Source organism: Prionailurus viverrinus, chromosome A3, assembly GCF_022837055.1.
Source record: "Prionailurus viverrinus isolate Anna chromosome A3, UM_Priviv_1.0, whole genome shotgun sequence".
Classification (NCBI taxonomy): domain Eukaryota; kingdom Metazoa; phylum Chordata; class Mammalia; order Carnivora; family Felidae; genus Prionailurus; species Prionailurus viverrinus.
In genome coordinates, this window is record NC_062563.1 from 8,308,872 (window position 1) to 8,324,532 (window position 15,661).

The following is a 15,661-nucleotide window of genomic DNA, read 5'->3' on the forward strand; positions in this document are numbered from 1 at the left end:
GTACGCGGCACAACATGCCCCAGCAGGTCTCAGCACCGTCCGGTTCTTTCACCGAGGTCTAGGACACCGACATATACATCACAGACACGTGAAATACGTTATGTGATATGACATGTGCTACGTATATTTAAATGAAATATGTACATTCAGCAGAGGACAAAGTTTTGGTGGCGAAGTTAGTAGTCGGACGCAGGACGGGATCTTTCTGTAGTCTTCAGCCACCGCCAAATACAAACTGGAAGAGACGGATGTAAACAATATGACCCAACGGCTGAACTTTCTTACAAATAAAAATTGCACCAAATATTCTAAATAATATAGAAACATGAATGGTTGCTCAACCAATTTTAATAACATGACATAAAGCCCCTACACTTGATAGAATCGTTATGCAAAATACATAGATGAATACTGTCTTCTTTTAAAAATATAAAATAAATAAGCAAGACATGTGAAAATAGGCAAGTTTCCATTAAATAAATGAAAATTTAAAAAAAGAAAATTTTGCTTTCCATATCATTTGAAGAAGGGAAATTATCATTTTAAACAATATTCAAGTTTATTAAACAAATTAAAAAAAAAGTATTATAAAATGTTTAACTGTCATCAGCTTCGAGGTTTATGTTGCTCCCGAATTTTGCATATAACTGAACTTTCAAATCTGCTAACACCCGCTGAATTGATTCCACTCTGGCTTCTAGGGCGTCAATTTCTTCTTGCAAATTTTTCTGGAAAAAATAAGTTGTTTAAATTAGTTCTATTCATCGGATGGTTTCTGAGAGTCTGTAGACGAAATAACATAGGGGAAGATTTCTAGGTCAAAAACTTTCTAAACTTGGATAGGCAGCTAAGTGACACTGATAATTAAATCTAAACCAAAAGTCTGAATGCAGCTATTTTTAATTCATGATTTATATTTGCTTATTATAGAATACATCAAGCCTGTTTCCTCAGTTTTTGCTGATTTAAAAAACAAAATGGATAAAACAAAATTAATTCCTAAATTGTCATATCCTAATAAAGGAAGAGCCTCTATTACAAACACTTCTGGTAAACAGTTTATCAAAGGCCTCGCTTCTGACCCAGCCTCTTCCAACGTCCCCCCAAAATAACTACGAAACGAGAAGAAATGACAGAAATTCACACTACCACCAGTAATTTAGAAGAACAACTTATAGTCAAAAGCTGGCAGAAATTTTCACTAACTGCAAGGCTCCTGGAGCTAGACTTTGAGAGACAGCAGTAGTGGGTGCCTCATTCATGAAACAGATCAGCGCCGCCCACATGAAATGCATGGAATATGAGAAGTTCCTTCCTGGCCAGGATCAAAAAAAAGGAGTTCTCCTTAAACATGACCAAGAAACTCTGTCAGTACTGGGCATTCTTCCCTGGTTCCCCTGCACTATTTCAATGTTATTCATTTAGAAATCTGACCAATGAATCTCAAAGTATGGCCCCCGGATCACTTGGAAACTTGTTGGAAACAAATTCCGGGGCCGCACTCCAGGCCTCCTGATGGAGAGATTCTTGGGATTTCGGTGACTGAAACTGTCCACAAGCCCTCTGGGTGACCCCGATGCCTGCTACAAGTCTGAGAACCACGGCGGTAAGAAAGAGAAAGAAGATGTACAGCTATTAGAAAGGAGATAAAACTCCTCTACCCAGAAAACCTAGTTCATGAATGAAATTGTAACATGCAAGGAAACTATTTTAAAATCGCAGACCCTACCACATTATCGCACATTTCTTAAAACCCCCCCACGAAAGGCTCCCCTTTGCCTTGGGCCGGGGGAGCAGAAACCAGTCCCCGGGCCAGATCTAGCCTGACGCTCGTTGGCACAGCTTTACTGGAGCACCGCCATGGGCGTGCACGGACACTCCCTGCTCCCGTGGCAGCTGTGACAGGGCCCAGGTGGCCCACAAAGCCTCAGATACCTGCTGCCTGGCCCCGCACAGGATGTTCGCTGACCCCTGCTAAAATAAAGTCAATTCATTCAACCTGACTGACAGAGTTCTTCAAGATGTGGCCATGATTTCGGATGTTCCCAAATCTCCAGCAAATTCAACTCTTACTTGTATTTTTATGCCGTGATCGTTTTAGGACCATCCACACACGACCACCCCGCATCCATCTGGAACATCCCGTCCTCCTTTCCAGAGAATACCCACTTACTGTCGAGCTGCTTCACCCCTTTGCCAGGGACCCCCTCCTGGCCCTGATGCCCACGCCAGACCCGGTCCTCCGGCCGCCTCTCTCCCCACACGGCCTCCGCTCGTTAGTAGTTTGACTTGTTGAACTTCCTCTTTCCATTTACACTACACGCTCTGTGCAGGCAGGAACCAGGCGTGTTTCGTGGTTTCCCTGTCCTCCCTCCACCCCCCGCCCCCCAAAACCCCATGCCCTGCTCCATGGCAGAACCCGATAGAGGGTAAGCAGTCCACAAATACTTCTGGAATGAACGCATGAATGTATGAATGACCAAATAAAGGTTCACTACCTGCGGGGAGAGGGAGGACAGTATGTTCAGAGCAGTGGACACAAACGATAAACTATCTTGAAATACATCCAGCAAGACTATTTCAGGGTGATTAACAAGGAACAGAATTATAAAATTTTACTACGAAAGAGAAGATTTAAACCCGAGACACCAATGTTTCTGCGTGGAAGATTCTGGAGTAAAAGGGTTAGTTCTTCCCACAGGTTTATTAAATGTGGGTTTAATTCAGAGGAAGTTTTGCTTTCTATGACATTTGAAGAAGGGGGACTAACATTTTAAATAATATCTGGACTGATTAAGCAAACTTCAGAAGAATTAGGAAATGTTTGATTTCTATCAGCTTCTCATATGCACAATGTGACTGTTCTTCTCATAGACGGGTGGAGGGCATGTGAACCGGAAACTAATTTCATACCGTATCTCAAATGCCTTAAGTGTCGATAAATCCATACTCTGACTCAGTAATGACATGTGTCTGATCATTTCCTTAAAAGAATTTCCTAAATGTGAAAAAGCCTCAAGTGTAAGAATGCTCATTATAACATGACTGTGGGAAGATACTGGAAACAAGTGGACACTGTCCACCAGCATGATGTGAAACAGTCATCAAAAATGTTGTTTTTAAAGCACGTGTGCTTGGCCCAGAGCAGGTCCCCGATGACTTTCTGCTGGACAAAGGAACGTTAAATAGAACCGGATTTAGAACTGGGCAAAATGTGAAGCAAACCTACCCAGAGAAAAGAGAAGCTGAGAACACGAAAGAACTATATGAAAATGTTAATTAAGGATGATTATCTCAGGGAAATGGGATTCCGGGTGATTGCTGCTGTCTCCCTTATCATATTCTACAGTTTCCACACAGTTGGTTAGAGCACGGGTTCTGCAGTCAAAAGGCCACTCCCTCTGTGTCCCCCTGAATGAGTCCATGACCTTCCCCAGCCTCTACCCCTCAATTCTAAATTGGGATGCGTGGTCCCTATTTCTCAGACCCCTTGTTAGCATTGAACGCATCACGCCCGCCAGGCTTTCGGAGCATGCCCGGGACGCTGGAAGAACCCCCGGAGCGTCGCCTCGCAGCTGCCGTTCCCCGACACCTGGAATTAACGTGGTCCTTATAGCAACACACACCCTGACGTAAGAGCTGGACTCCCTCGCCCAGGGAGAGACTTCAACATACCTTCGCTTCTTCTAACATTTCCTGTGTTTCTTCTTGAGAATGGCTAATGAAAACATCACCAATTTGATAGGGTATCATTAAGCAATCATCATCCGCAAGCATGATGTCCTCACAGGCATCTTCTAAATTTTGGAGTTGTTTCTATACACACAAAAGGAAACAGCCATGAAAAGCGCACTCAAAATTCCCTGATAGAAGCTGAAACGGCCCATTTTAATCTGGGGACACCAGCTCCGGGAGAGATCCTTTCACAAAGGTATTCTTACACGAACCCAAGACTTTCTTACAGTTTTAGATGGCGTTTCATAAGGAAGCAAGCACTGAAAAGCGAACTCCCACACCGAGCTCTAGAGATTTCCAGAGCGGTGTTTCCAGAACACGCACCGGTGCTGGGCAGAGGGTACCCGTGGCCACTCAAAGTGTCTCCTACCCTACGAGTTTCCACTTTGGGAATTCTGCCTCCCTCGGTAGAGTAAAAACAAAACAAACCTGCACTTCGCAGCCTTGCCTGATAATAGGATGAAAGCAGGTAAGAACTCAAATTCCACCAATCAACCCGAACTGGACTTGCGCGCGGAGGGCCCCACAAGGAGAGGCTGGGCCCGGGCCTGTCGCGCAGGTGGGCAGGGACAGGGGTGGCAGCCCAGTGATCTGCCGGGCAGCTTCCCCTGGGGAGGGAGGCGGCTGGCTCCGGGATCGCCGCAAACAACAGCGATTCCATCACCGGCCGCGTTCTCGGAGACGCCGTTCCCGGACCTGCTCCTGGAGCCCCGGCCCCGGCTCATACCCTCAACGACCTCTAAGTTCTCACACCCCCCTCAAGCGAGGTCTTTCTTCTTAAACTAACTAGAGTGGATCGCGTCATCTGCGACACAGAGCCCAGGGAAATATAATCACATACTACCGAGTTCAGTTTTAAAAGCTGTAGTCTAAAGACCTTTTCCTGTCCTTAAATAAGATACGTTTCTTCACTACCTTCTTTACTTCTATTTCCTCCTTCAGCTCTGTGATTCTACTTGTATTCCGTGCAAATTTGTTTATCTTTTGTTGATCTTCAAAAGTAACGTTGACGTCTTCTGCAGCCTGAAAAAAAAAATGTTTAATTTTTTTGTAGAATTAATTTTAAGGGAGAAGGTATAGGTTGGCTTTTTATATTAACTCTGAAACAACTCAATAAACCATTTGCCCTCATACAGTCGAGAACCACAAGAGGTACAGAAAATCACAAACACAGGCGTATACTTCTTTGCTCCACGAGCTCAAGATTTGTTCATACATCTGGGGCAACTGGTTGAGCGTCTGACTCTTGATTTTGGCTCAAGTCAAAAGCCCGGGGTTGTGGGATTGAGCCCCATGTTGGGCTCCATGCTAAACATGGAGCCTGCTTAAGATTCTCTCTCTCCCCCCCTCTGCCCCTCTCGCACTCTCTCTCTCTGAATAAAAAAAAAGATTTGTTCATACATCTATGATCTCTTCTGACATCCTACAGAATGACACCTAAGCTACAAAAACACTTCATATATAAACAACAATTAGGAGTAAGTCCTAAATCAAGTCAGCCAACTTTGGCCTGGAGCACAATTTCTCAAGTTAGAACATTTGTCATCAAGATAAACCAGAGAGCAAAGATGATGTGGTAACGAACTCTGGCAAATGCCTCACACCAGTTTCTTCTCTCAGCCTTGAAACCTGCCTAAGCTTACTGAGGCTATCAGAAATCTGAGTCTCTGTTTAGCACAAATGACATACTGGCAAGAAGGTTACTATGCATCTCAGTGGCTATATTCCACACAGAGTAAAAATTATGTTTCTTTTATTTTTTTAAGTGTTTATTTATTTTGAAAGCGAGCGAGAGCGAGAGAGCGAGAGAGAGAGGGCGAGAGCATGTGTGCATGAGCAGGGGAGGGGCAGACAGAGAGGGAGAGAGAGAATCCCAAGCAGGTTCCACTGTCAGAGCAGAGCCAGATGTGAGGCTCGATCTCACAAACCATGTGGTCATGACCTGATGAGAAATCAAGAGTCGGACACTTAACTGACTGCCACCCAGGTGCCCCCAAATTATGTTTCTTTTAATGCAAAAGCTTTTACATACCTTAATTAAGAATGAGGGGCACCCTGGGTGGCTCAGTCGGTTAAGTGTCTGACTCTTGATTTCAGCGCAGGTCATGATCCTACTGGTTTGTGAGTTCCAGCCCCACAGTGCAGAGGCTGCTTGGGATTCTCTCTCTCCTTCTCTCTCTGCACCTCGTGCTTACACACATGCGCGCGCACACACACACACACACACACACACACACACACACACACTATCTCTCTCAAAATAAATAAACATTTAAAAAAATGTCTTAAAAAGGGGGCACCTGGGTGGCTCAGTCAGTTAAGCATCCAACTTCGGCTGAGGTCATGATCTCACAGTTGGTGAGTTTGAACCCTACCTCGGGCTCTGTGCTGACAGCTCAGAGCCTGGAGCTTGCTTCGGATTCTGTATCTCCTCTCTCTCTGCCCCTCCACACTCACGCTCTGCCTGTCTCCCTCTCTCAGAAATAAACATTAAAAAAAATTTTTTTTTTAATTTTTAAAAGAGAATGAGGTGTAATGTACTATATATGTAACATGATTAAAATCAAACGTTTAAAAATATTTAGTGATTAAATTTGAAAATTAGAGTACTTAGATGACAATCTATAAAATCATAAAATAGCTAACATTTATTGAGCTCTCACCGTGTGCCAAGAACTTTCTGAAGTTTATCATCACCGTTAATCTTCCAATAAATCTTAACAAGTAGGACCATCAGGAAGTAGCACTATTTTACAGATGGAGAAAGTGTGGCACAGAGAGGGTAGGTAATTTTCCCAAAGCCACACGGCCAGTAAGTGGTGGAACTGGATTTCAACCCAAGTTAAGTTGACTCCGGGTCCAGACAGGTCCTCGAGCTCTCAGAAATTAAAGGGTGAAAATGTGTGTGGGCACGTGATCATGCACAGTTGGAAGAGGCAGCAAGAAGTCCTCGACTTTCACCAGATTCCCAAAGGAGGACCATACATTAAAAAAAAAAAAAAAAAAAAATCTAAATACCACACTCTCCTTAGAGTTTCCCCTCATTTATAAAATAGGAATAAGAGCACTGGATTACAAGGTAAAGGAGGGGGGAGAGAGGGAAGGAGAGAGAGGGAGAGCGTGGGCCTTTCAGCGAGGATTAGTTTTGCTCTTTGGTGAGGATTCACAACAACCACACCTCATCCTTTTACCTGGTTTCTCATGACCGGTCACATAAGAGGTGTAGGCGCTTTTTGTTGTTTTCAGTGTTTATTAATTTTGAGAGAGAGAGAGAGAAAGAGAGAGACAGAGAGACAGAGAGAGTGCAAGTGTGCAGAGGAGGCAGAGAAAGAGAGAATCCCCAGCAGGCTCCGTGCTATCAGTGCAGAGCCCAAGGTAGGGCTGCATCCCACAAGCGGTGAGATCACGACCTGAGATGAAACGAAGAGTCAGACACCATCGACTGAGCCGCCCAGTGCCCCAAGGTGTGCACTTTGATTTCTCCAGAGGTAGAAAGTCAACCTGTTGTGTCAAGCAAGACTGGAGCTCAGTGGACAGAATGTCAAGGAAGAAGCCTAGAACTCAGCCCTTCCCCGTCCCGGGCTCTAATCACACCACAGTTTCACATGCATCAGGCTCAGCATCAGAGACCCAGAGGACATCTTGAACAAATCCTCTCCGTCACAATACATATAACTTTGAATATTCAACTTTGTGCATGATTTTTATGAATATGGAAATTGGGAAACGCGGGGCTACACTACAGAAGCAAAGTCCATATTCAGGTATCTTGGCCTTCAAGTTATTTTGCCTACATGAGAACTACCAATTCCCAAAGCAAACAGGGCACGGAGAATTCTAGAGAGTTCCTGCTTGCCCGCGGAGTTGAAACACTGAGCCCCTGAAAACGTGAATATGTATTTATAGACACATTTGTCATCCTGAGGCTTTCACGGGGTTATTCCCATGAAAGCAACTACCACAGGGCTGGCCTGAGACACAACGGAGGCTAATAAATTGTTTCTGGATTTTTTTTTTCAACGTTTATTTATTTTTTTTTGGGACAGAGAGAGACAGAGCATGAACGGGGGAGGGGCAGAGAGAGAGGGAGACACAGAATCGGAAACAGGCTCCAGGCTCCGAGCCATCAGCCCAGAGCCTGACGCAGGGCTCGAACTCCCGGACCGCGAGATCGTGACCTGGCTGAAGTCGGACGCCTAACCGACTGCGCCACCCAGGCGCCCCAATTGTTTCTGGATTTAAATGTAAATCATGCTTGATCAGACTCACATACATATAGTTTCTGAAGAGTTGTGGAGGAATTTGGCTGTTTTTCCAAAGCAGGCATTTCCTATTGTGGTCTCACCACACAGTAGCCCCCAGAATGTACTTGGGGCCTAGAGTCCATTTGCTTAACAGTGGTTTTTTTCACCAGCGTTAAGGCCTACAGGTGGTAAGCGAGGCAGCGTGAGGTCGGTGTGTAAACTGTAAGCCACCCAGTGGAGTTCTGTTTACAGCAAAAAGTGAGAAGTCAGCACCTTCCATGACTAATAGCAGTGGCTTCTGTTTTCATCTCACTGTTCTAGAACACTCCTACACTGCTTGAAGCTTCATTGTGGCAGGGAGGGGCAAATTCTACACTGGAGATCCCCAGACACCAGGAAGTCCATTCACCCCCTGAAATTGTATGCAGCGTGGCACATACTGGATGCACATTCCTCTGGGACTTCGCAGCTTTCCTCAGATCCTCAAAGGGATTCACACCCCCAAACGTTAGGGACTTCTGCTTTAAGAGAAGCCAGATGTACTCACTGCTGCTCACAAAGTCACGAGAACCCAAAGAGGAAGGAGTTATGCTTTATTTGAGGTGGCACAGAGTGGTGGTAACAATGGATTTAAATCCACAGAGATAGTAACAATGGATTCAAATCCAAGCAAGCAGGAACTTGGACAAATGAGTCAATTTTTTGTAGCCATCTCAGGGTTATCTATAAAATGGGGAAGTTGGTTCCTACCTTGCATGAGTGATAAAATGAGCAACTAGCACAGGGCCTGTGGACAGAATCACCTTTCAACAAATGATAGCTAAGTGCTCTGTTTCCTGAATAATGCTTACCAAAAAATCATTACAGAGGAAAAAGACACAAGGATCTAGAAGAAAATCCTGCTACTCCAGGGAGAAATAGGACTCCTCAAGATGAAAAGTGGAAATTAAAATTCCCTAGACCCTCTTCTTGAGAATCAGCATCTTGTGGGATTATGTGAGGCAAGTGAACCACACTCAGTCTCGCCCCACACCGAGTTTGGCTATTACCAGCAGAATGTGCACTGACAGGTGAGTCCATCGGTATTCGAAAAACCTAGAAGGCAATTCTGGCCGATTTCAGTCTGCCTTTAGTTTTGTTTTGTAAAGGTGTCTACCAAGTCCCCAAGACAGAGTTTCGCTTCCTATTTTTATTCACTTTTCATGCTTACAGTCATCTATCTAACAGCTATGTGGTAAATGTTTCCTACGTGCCGGGCATAGTGAAGAGAGCCACCATAGTCCTACCCTCCTGAACACCTGCAAGCTTACATTCTCACGAAGGAGGTGGGCAAAAAGCAAGGTGAACAAGGTAATGCTAGATGATAATGACACATGTGATGGGGAAAGTAAACCAGTTCAGGGGTTGGAAGTGTTGGGGGCTAAGGAGTGAAGGGGGCTTCTTTAGGTAGGGAGGTCAAAGATGGCCTCTCCAGGGAGGGGCCATCTGCACTCCGGATCAGAGACAGAAATCGAACACACTCAGTTCCCAGCTGATGGCCAGGAACCAGGTCTTGGAAAGCAGACCTTTGGAGAGGGGAGGATTGAATCACCTCACCTAAACATTTTCACCAGAAAAGCCGTGACCCATTGGGATGTAAACGTAAATGTCAAGCACTCCAAATTGTGAGCAGTTCTTATTAAATTCAAAGGACAGTCCCTATGATATTTCACACTCACTCACTGGCAGGCCTGTTTGATCCCAGGGTGGGCAGAGGGCCACACTGCACACGCAGGTCACCGACCAGAGTGCTCCCAGCACTGGAAAACACCTGCAGGAGGCTGCTGCATCTATCAGGCCAGTCTTACTAAGACAAAGAAAATCCTTCACGTTCTGGCCACCCCTCCACCCCTGGATATGTTCATTTACCATCTTGGCTCGACCTCCCCCAATTCTCTATTGTTCTAGCCACTCTTTCTTTCTCTTTTTTCAAGTGTATTTATTTTTGAGAGGGAGGAGGGAGAAGCAGAGAGAGAGAGAGAGAGAGAGAGAGAGGGAGAGAATCCCAAGCAGGCTCCGCACTGTCAGTGCGGAACCCAACGCGGGACTGGAACCCAAGAACCGTGAGATCGTGACCTGAGCCGAAATCGAGAGTTCGGACACTGAACCAACTGAGCCGCCCAGGTCTCCCTGGCCACCCTCTCTCTAAACACACTCAGGGTCTCTGCAAGTGATGCTCTCCCTCCACAACGCCTCATCCCTTTCCAACTCTCCCTTCCCCTCCTATGTCATCGCCTAGACCACACTTTCTCACGAAAGCCTTCTCTGCTCACAAAACAGACTCCCTCCAGCCCTCATGTCACAAGTCCTTTCTCTCATGGGTCTTAGCAGAGTTGGAAATTTTACAGTTTTCCGGAGGACTACTGAGTAATGCCTGCCCCTCCCCCAGAACAGAAGTTCTACAAGGGCTATGAGGATAAGGGGATAAAAACATCACTGCTATCGCTGCTTATCACCTCCAACTGAAACTGTGACACATTACATGCTCAGAAAGTTTGCTGAATGCATGAAAATGCGTTGGTAATCAAAACTTTTGCCGAGTCCAAGGTTGAAATCATTTTTCTACGTTTACTTCATCTCCCCGCGCTTCAGTTACCACTTCTGTCAAGTGGGGGAGGGGAGAGCCTACAACTAGTATCTCCTATGGAATTAAAGATCATACCTCACAAAGCGCCCAATTTACTGACTTATTTTTTTAACGTTTATTTACGAACGAGAGACAGAGCGTGAATGGGGGAGGGCCAGAAGAGAGGGAGACACAGAGTCCAAAGCAGGCTCCAGGCTCCGAGCCGTCAGCACAGAGCCCGTCGCGGGACTCGAACCCATGAACCTGAGCAGAAGTCAGACGCTTAACCAACTGAGCCATCCAGGTGCCCCTGGATGCGCCCCAAAGCGCCCAACTTAAATACAAAACAGGGGTGGAGTAAATCTTCCAAAGTTTCAGACTCCCCAGAGTCACCATGACCCTGAACCCTACTCTGGTAGTACTCAATAAGAATTTGTGGACGGCAGGCCAATAGAGTGCACAACATCCTGGTGTGCCCGGGGCGGTCCTGGTTTTAGCACCCCACAATAGAAGCAATTGGCTCAGACTATGCATATTGCTGAGTAGGAGAGCGAAGGAATTTGAAGTTGAATGACGCCAGCAAATCCCTTTAGCCGGGGGACACTCATCAGACCCCACAGAGGTTAAAAACGCTCTAGAATCACAATGGTTGTGCTCATTTAAATCCTACCTTTGCCTCTCAGCTTCAGTTGCCTCATCCATAAAATAAGGAGCAAAGCAGTCTCTCTCTAAAAAGCGTGTTAAGGTTAAAATAACGTATACAACTCGCTTAGAGCTGTGCCTAGCACACAATAAAAAGTGAAGCCTCAGGAACGATCAGATGTTATTATGTCCTTGCCCTTCCCCGTTTCATTTGTCTTCTATCGAGATACTTTCAAGCATCTGGGTAGACTCGGTGAGTTACAAGCTGTGAACAGGAATTCAGCGTGCTTAGTAGAATAAAAGGTGGGCTTTGGGAAAAACAGAATAAAGACTGGGCTTGCACTCCAGCTCTGCTTATTAGCTGAGTCATTTTGAGGCCACTAACCTCTGTTATGTTTCTCCATCTGTAAAATGGGAGGAAACCGTCTTTGCTAAGTTGCTGGGAGGACCAGAGATAATAAACAGACGGCTTCTGGGCCCTGGCCTATCGTCTATCCTCCATACATAGAGTTTTAGTCTGGAAGCAACAGAGACATCGAGTGTGGATGCGGGCGGCTCAGGGCTACACACAGGGGCTCTGGGGTCAAATTGCCTGGGGATGCAAGGTCCTGATCCGCTCCTTACAGCTGCGTGACCTTGGGGAGGTGACTCCACCTCTCTGGGCCTCGGCTTCCTTCCGCGCAAAGGACGGTACCAGCAGCACCCACGCTTGTGGGCTTGCGAGGGTTAAATGTGACAACCCAGGTAAAATGCCCAGCGGTGACGGCCAACCGCAGTCAATGGGACCTCCGGCTTCTCACCCCCGCAAGGACAAGGCGTGGGCCGCCGGGTCCACAGGCTCTCCACGGCCGTCCCCAGCACCGCGAGAGGCGACCCAGAGCTTCCCGAGGGTCCCGGCCCGGCTGCCCCGCCTCGGCCGGCCGGGGGACCCGGGAAGACGCCCAGGGCGCCGGGCGCGGGGAGGCCTCGCCGCGGGGCCGCTCTCAGGGCCGGTGGGCTCGGCCTCGGGCCCCACGCCGGGCCTCAGAGCTGCACACCCCAGGCAGCCCGCGCCCGGCCCCCGGAGGCCGACCTCCGCCGGCCGCCCGAGCATCCCGCACCCCGCGCGCCCCACTCACCGCCTTCTTCATGGTGGCCGCCATCTTGGGACTGGACTACGACGCGCGGTGGGGAGGGCCGCAAGGGCGCGCCTCGGCCCGGGGCCGCTTCCAGCTCCCTGTCGGCCCAGAGCGCCCCCAAAATACAACACTGTCTCCACATTCCCTCCTACCGCATCACTGACCCGTGATTCCCAACGTCTGGGACTCAGGGAGATAATGTATCCTGGAAAGACTTGGTACATGCCAATTAAAGGCACAGGCAACGCCCTGTGGGCCGACAGAAACTAGGGGGTGTGGCGAACGGCCCCAGGGTTCCGCGGCGGGCGGTAGGGGGCGCCCCGCGCAGCGGGGCGGGGCCGGACGGGGCTGGGGGCGGCGCCGGGGCGGGGCCACGAGTGGACCAAAGGGGAGTTCTCTTTCATCAATCCCACAAACCTTGTAAGAAACCGGCATGCGTTAAACAGAGCTAAGAACGAATGACCTTGCTCTAGAATGTGAGACGTTCGTGCCCTGGTGTAAAGGAGGAGATACTACTATTAATTTATTAAACACTTACTGCGCAATTACTGTGTACCCTGACGCTTGTGCCTCCAAATGTTTTTCTTTTTCTGTGTGTGTGAGGATTCCTTTACACTCCTAAAATTATTGAAGACCCCAAAGATTTTCTGTGTATGTAGGTTATTTTCATGGGTATTCACCATATTTGAAATTAAAACAGAATTTTAAAACATTTATTAATTCACTTAATAAAGAAACCCATTCTATATTAATATAAGTAACATTTTAAGTTATACAAAATCACTGGAAACTGGCATGGGCTTCTGAAAACAAGTGAGAGAAAAAAGGATGTAAGCATGCTTGGTCAGCAGCCGATAGTGTTTTCTACCTGGGGCTCTGGGTGGTGGGGTGTTCCCCAAGCCAGAGTCTCGGCCTGGGAGGGTGTCATTTGATCTGGGCAACCGCTTGGACAGTGGCTGACCCCTGGCAACCATGGTACTGGCTCTGTCCGGCTCAGAAGCCCTCCTCTTCACTCTGCATTTCACGGTCTCCATTCCCCTTCTCTCCCAGCCCTGGCATCCTTCAAGCAGATCTCTTTCCCGGCAGGAGAACCAGTTCTGTAAATATAAATGGGGACTTTCAAGTCTTCTGCTAAGCCTCCTCTCCTTTCCTTAAATTTGAGCATTTCCAACCTCTGCTTCTGGTTCTTTCTCTACCAGGGGACTGTCCCCACTTGTTTGGACCAGCAAAAGAAAGAAGCTTGTGGTGCCAATGGAAAGAATTGCAGGTCAGGAAGGAAAATCACCAGTCACCACTTGAAAATACTATCCCCACTAAGGGTGACTGAACATATTCCCTTACACTAAGATGAAGACTGTCATCCACCGACAGGATCCATGTTTTTGTTTTTTGGTTTGGGTTTTTTTGACCCACGCAGTATTCTTATTTAATTGAACCGACATATGAAACTTACGAAATTGCACTCAACAGTATCAGATTTTTTATTTTGCTTGAGCTTGTAAAATCAGTGTCCCTGTGACCTTGAATCTACATTCCTGCATAGCAGCCAGCTGCTGCTGGTGATAATCAGGTAAGGCCTGTTTAGCTAACAGGCCCTCTCCAGGGCCCTGGCAGATCCTTGTGCCTGTCAGACCCTCCAGGTATATGTACTTGTCACTGGTCAGGCTTCTGTTCTAGCAGATCTAAATGAGAATGTTTGTGTGTGCATCTGTTTGTTCGAAATCTGTATCATTGCAGATGCTATTGCAAAAAGGAAGATGAATTACACAAGGTGCTTCACATCAAGAAGCTTACAGTTGGCACACATATATCCCCACAAATTACAGCATGGGAGCTGCAGCCCTGGGACCAGTGCCTGAGGGGTCCTGGGGAGGAAGAGCTTAGCTGGAGTAGCCAATGAAAACCCTGGAATTGGTGGCAGGCTGAATGGATCAAGAAGGGCAGGTGCTGAAAAACATAGACAAAATTCCTTGTCCTCATACAGCTTACATTCTAGTGATCAGAGACAGACCATATTCAAAATACAGAAATGAATTATATAGTATGTCAGAGATGAATGTTATTACTATGTGTTATTAATAGCTATAAGAAAGGACACTTGGGGCGCCTGGGTGGCTCAGTCCATTAAGCATCTGACTCCAGCTCGGGTCATGATCTCATTGTTTGTGGGTTCGAGCCCCGCGTTGGGCTCTGTGCTGACAGCTCTGAGCCTGGAGACTGCTTTGCGTTCTGTGTCTTCCTCGCTCTCTGCCTCCACCCCCCCACCCCCCACCCCCCCCCGCTCAAGCTCTCTCTCTCAAAAATAAATAAACATTTAAAAAAAAAGACAGAACACTTAAAATAATAATAAAAGACTGTATAACTACCAGGATGCAAACTTCAGGAGAAAGATACAAGAAATGGTAAGTATGTTGGCTTCAAAACTGAAGGGGAAAACCCCCCACCTACCCATCTATTTGAGTTGACATGTAACCTACAAAATTGTCCAGACATGTCCCGGTTTAAGATTCTGTCACAAAGCAATAATGGACTCATGTCATAGCAGAACGTGCATGAATGCCCTCCAGAACCCGCTCCATCCGCGCCAAGCTCCTGGTTCTGAGACTTAAAAAGGAAATCTTGGTGGGATTACCTGTTCACGCGGGCCTTGAGGAGTAAGGGGCAACAAGGAGCCAACCTTATTATCACGTGGTAATTTGTCCCAGGCCTGCAGGGGGCGCCCGAGGGTCGTGGTAGTGCAGCCATTCAAGGCAACCTTTGTAATGTTTTGCCAAAATACAGAACTATTATTTTCCTAATTTTTAAGATACAGTCTATTTTTTAAATTTAGAAAAAATATATTTTAAAAAGGCATTTAAAAATCTCTGACTTGGGGCGCCTGGGTGGCTCAGTCAGTTAACTTTCCGACTTAGGCTCAGGTCATGATCTCACAGTTTGTGAGGTTGAGCCCCAACAGCTCAGCTCAGAAACTGCTTCAGATTCTGTGTCTCCCTCTCTCTGCCCCTCCTCTGCTTGTGTTCTCTCTCTCTGTCTCTCAAAAATAAATAAATAAACATTTTTAAAAAATAATAAATGGGAAGTCTCACATTGTCAAAACCTTCACTCAAAATCTTCACGTGTGTATACCAGGCAGATGGAAGGCATAAGCCACCCACTCGCTTGTGACCATCAGCAAACCTCCCCATATGCACATATTACGGAATGTTCTTAAGCCCAAATTTTCCTCCTAAATGAAATTTTTAATAAAGTCCCTAAGTTTACTGAAGTCAAAATGCAAATTAGGAACTCTGGCTCTTACTGAAAATTTCATCGCCAAG

The 15,661-nt window shown here is 46.7% G+C and overlaps 1 protein-coding gene across 2 annotated transcripts; it reads right to left on the minus strand.

The window, feature by feature from the left end:
- Positions 1-330: 330 nt before the first annotated feature.
- PFDN4 (prefoldin subunit 4) lies at positions 331-12,550 on the minus strand. Of its 2 annotated transcripts, none has more exons than XM_047854295.1 (4): positions 12,345-12,550; positions 4,651-4,758; positions 3,676-3,816; positions 331-728 (listed from the first exon to the last, which is right to left on the minus strand). In XM_047854295.1, the coding sequence occupies exons 1-4, from the start codon at positions 12,366-12,368 to the stop codon at positions 597-599; spliced, it is 405 nt and encodes a 134-aa protein (XP_047710251.1). In that variant the 5' UTR covers positions 12,369-12,550; the 3' UTR covers positions 331-596. The 2 variants fall into 2 exon arrangements, with proteins under 2 accessions (XP_047710251.1, XP_047710250.1); XM_047854294.1 differs by lacking the exon at positions 12,345-12,550 and adding an exon at positions 8,009-8,466.
- Positions 12,551-15,661: the final 3,111 nt, after the last annotated feature.

Coding starts and splice junctions, on each gene's coding strand:
- PFDN4 (XM_047854294.1), bottom strand. CDS start 8,062: ATGCCTGCTTTGGAAAAACAGCCAAATTCCTCCACAACTCTTCAGAAA. Junction 4,759..8,008: donor CAACTCTTCAGAAACTATAT/GTATGTGAGTCT, acceptor TTTTTTTTTCAG/GCTGCAGAAGACGTCAACGT. Junction 3,817..4,650: donor AGGAAATAGAAGTAAAGAAG/GTAGTGAAGAAA, acceptor TTGTGTGTATAG/AAACAACTCCAAAATTTAGA.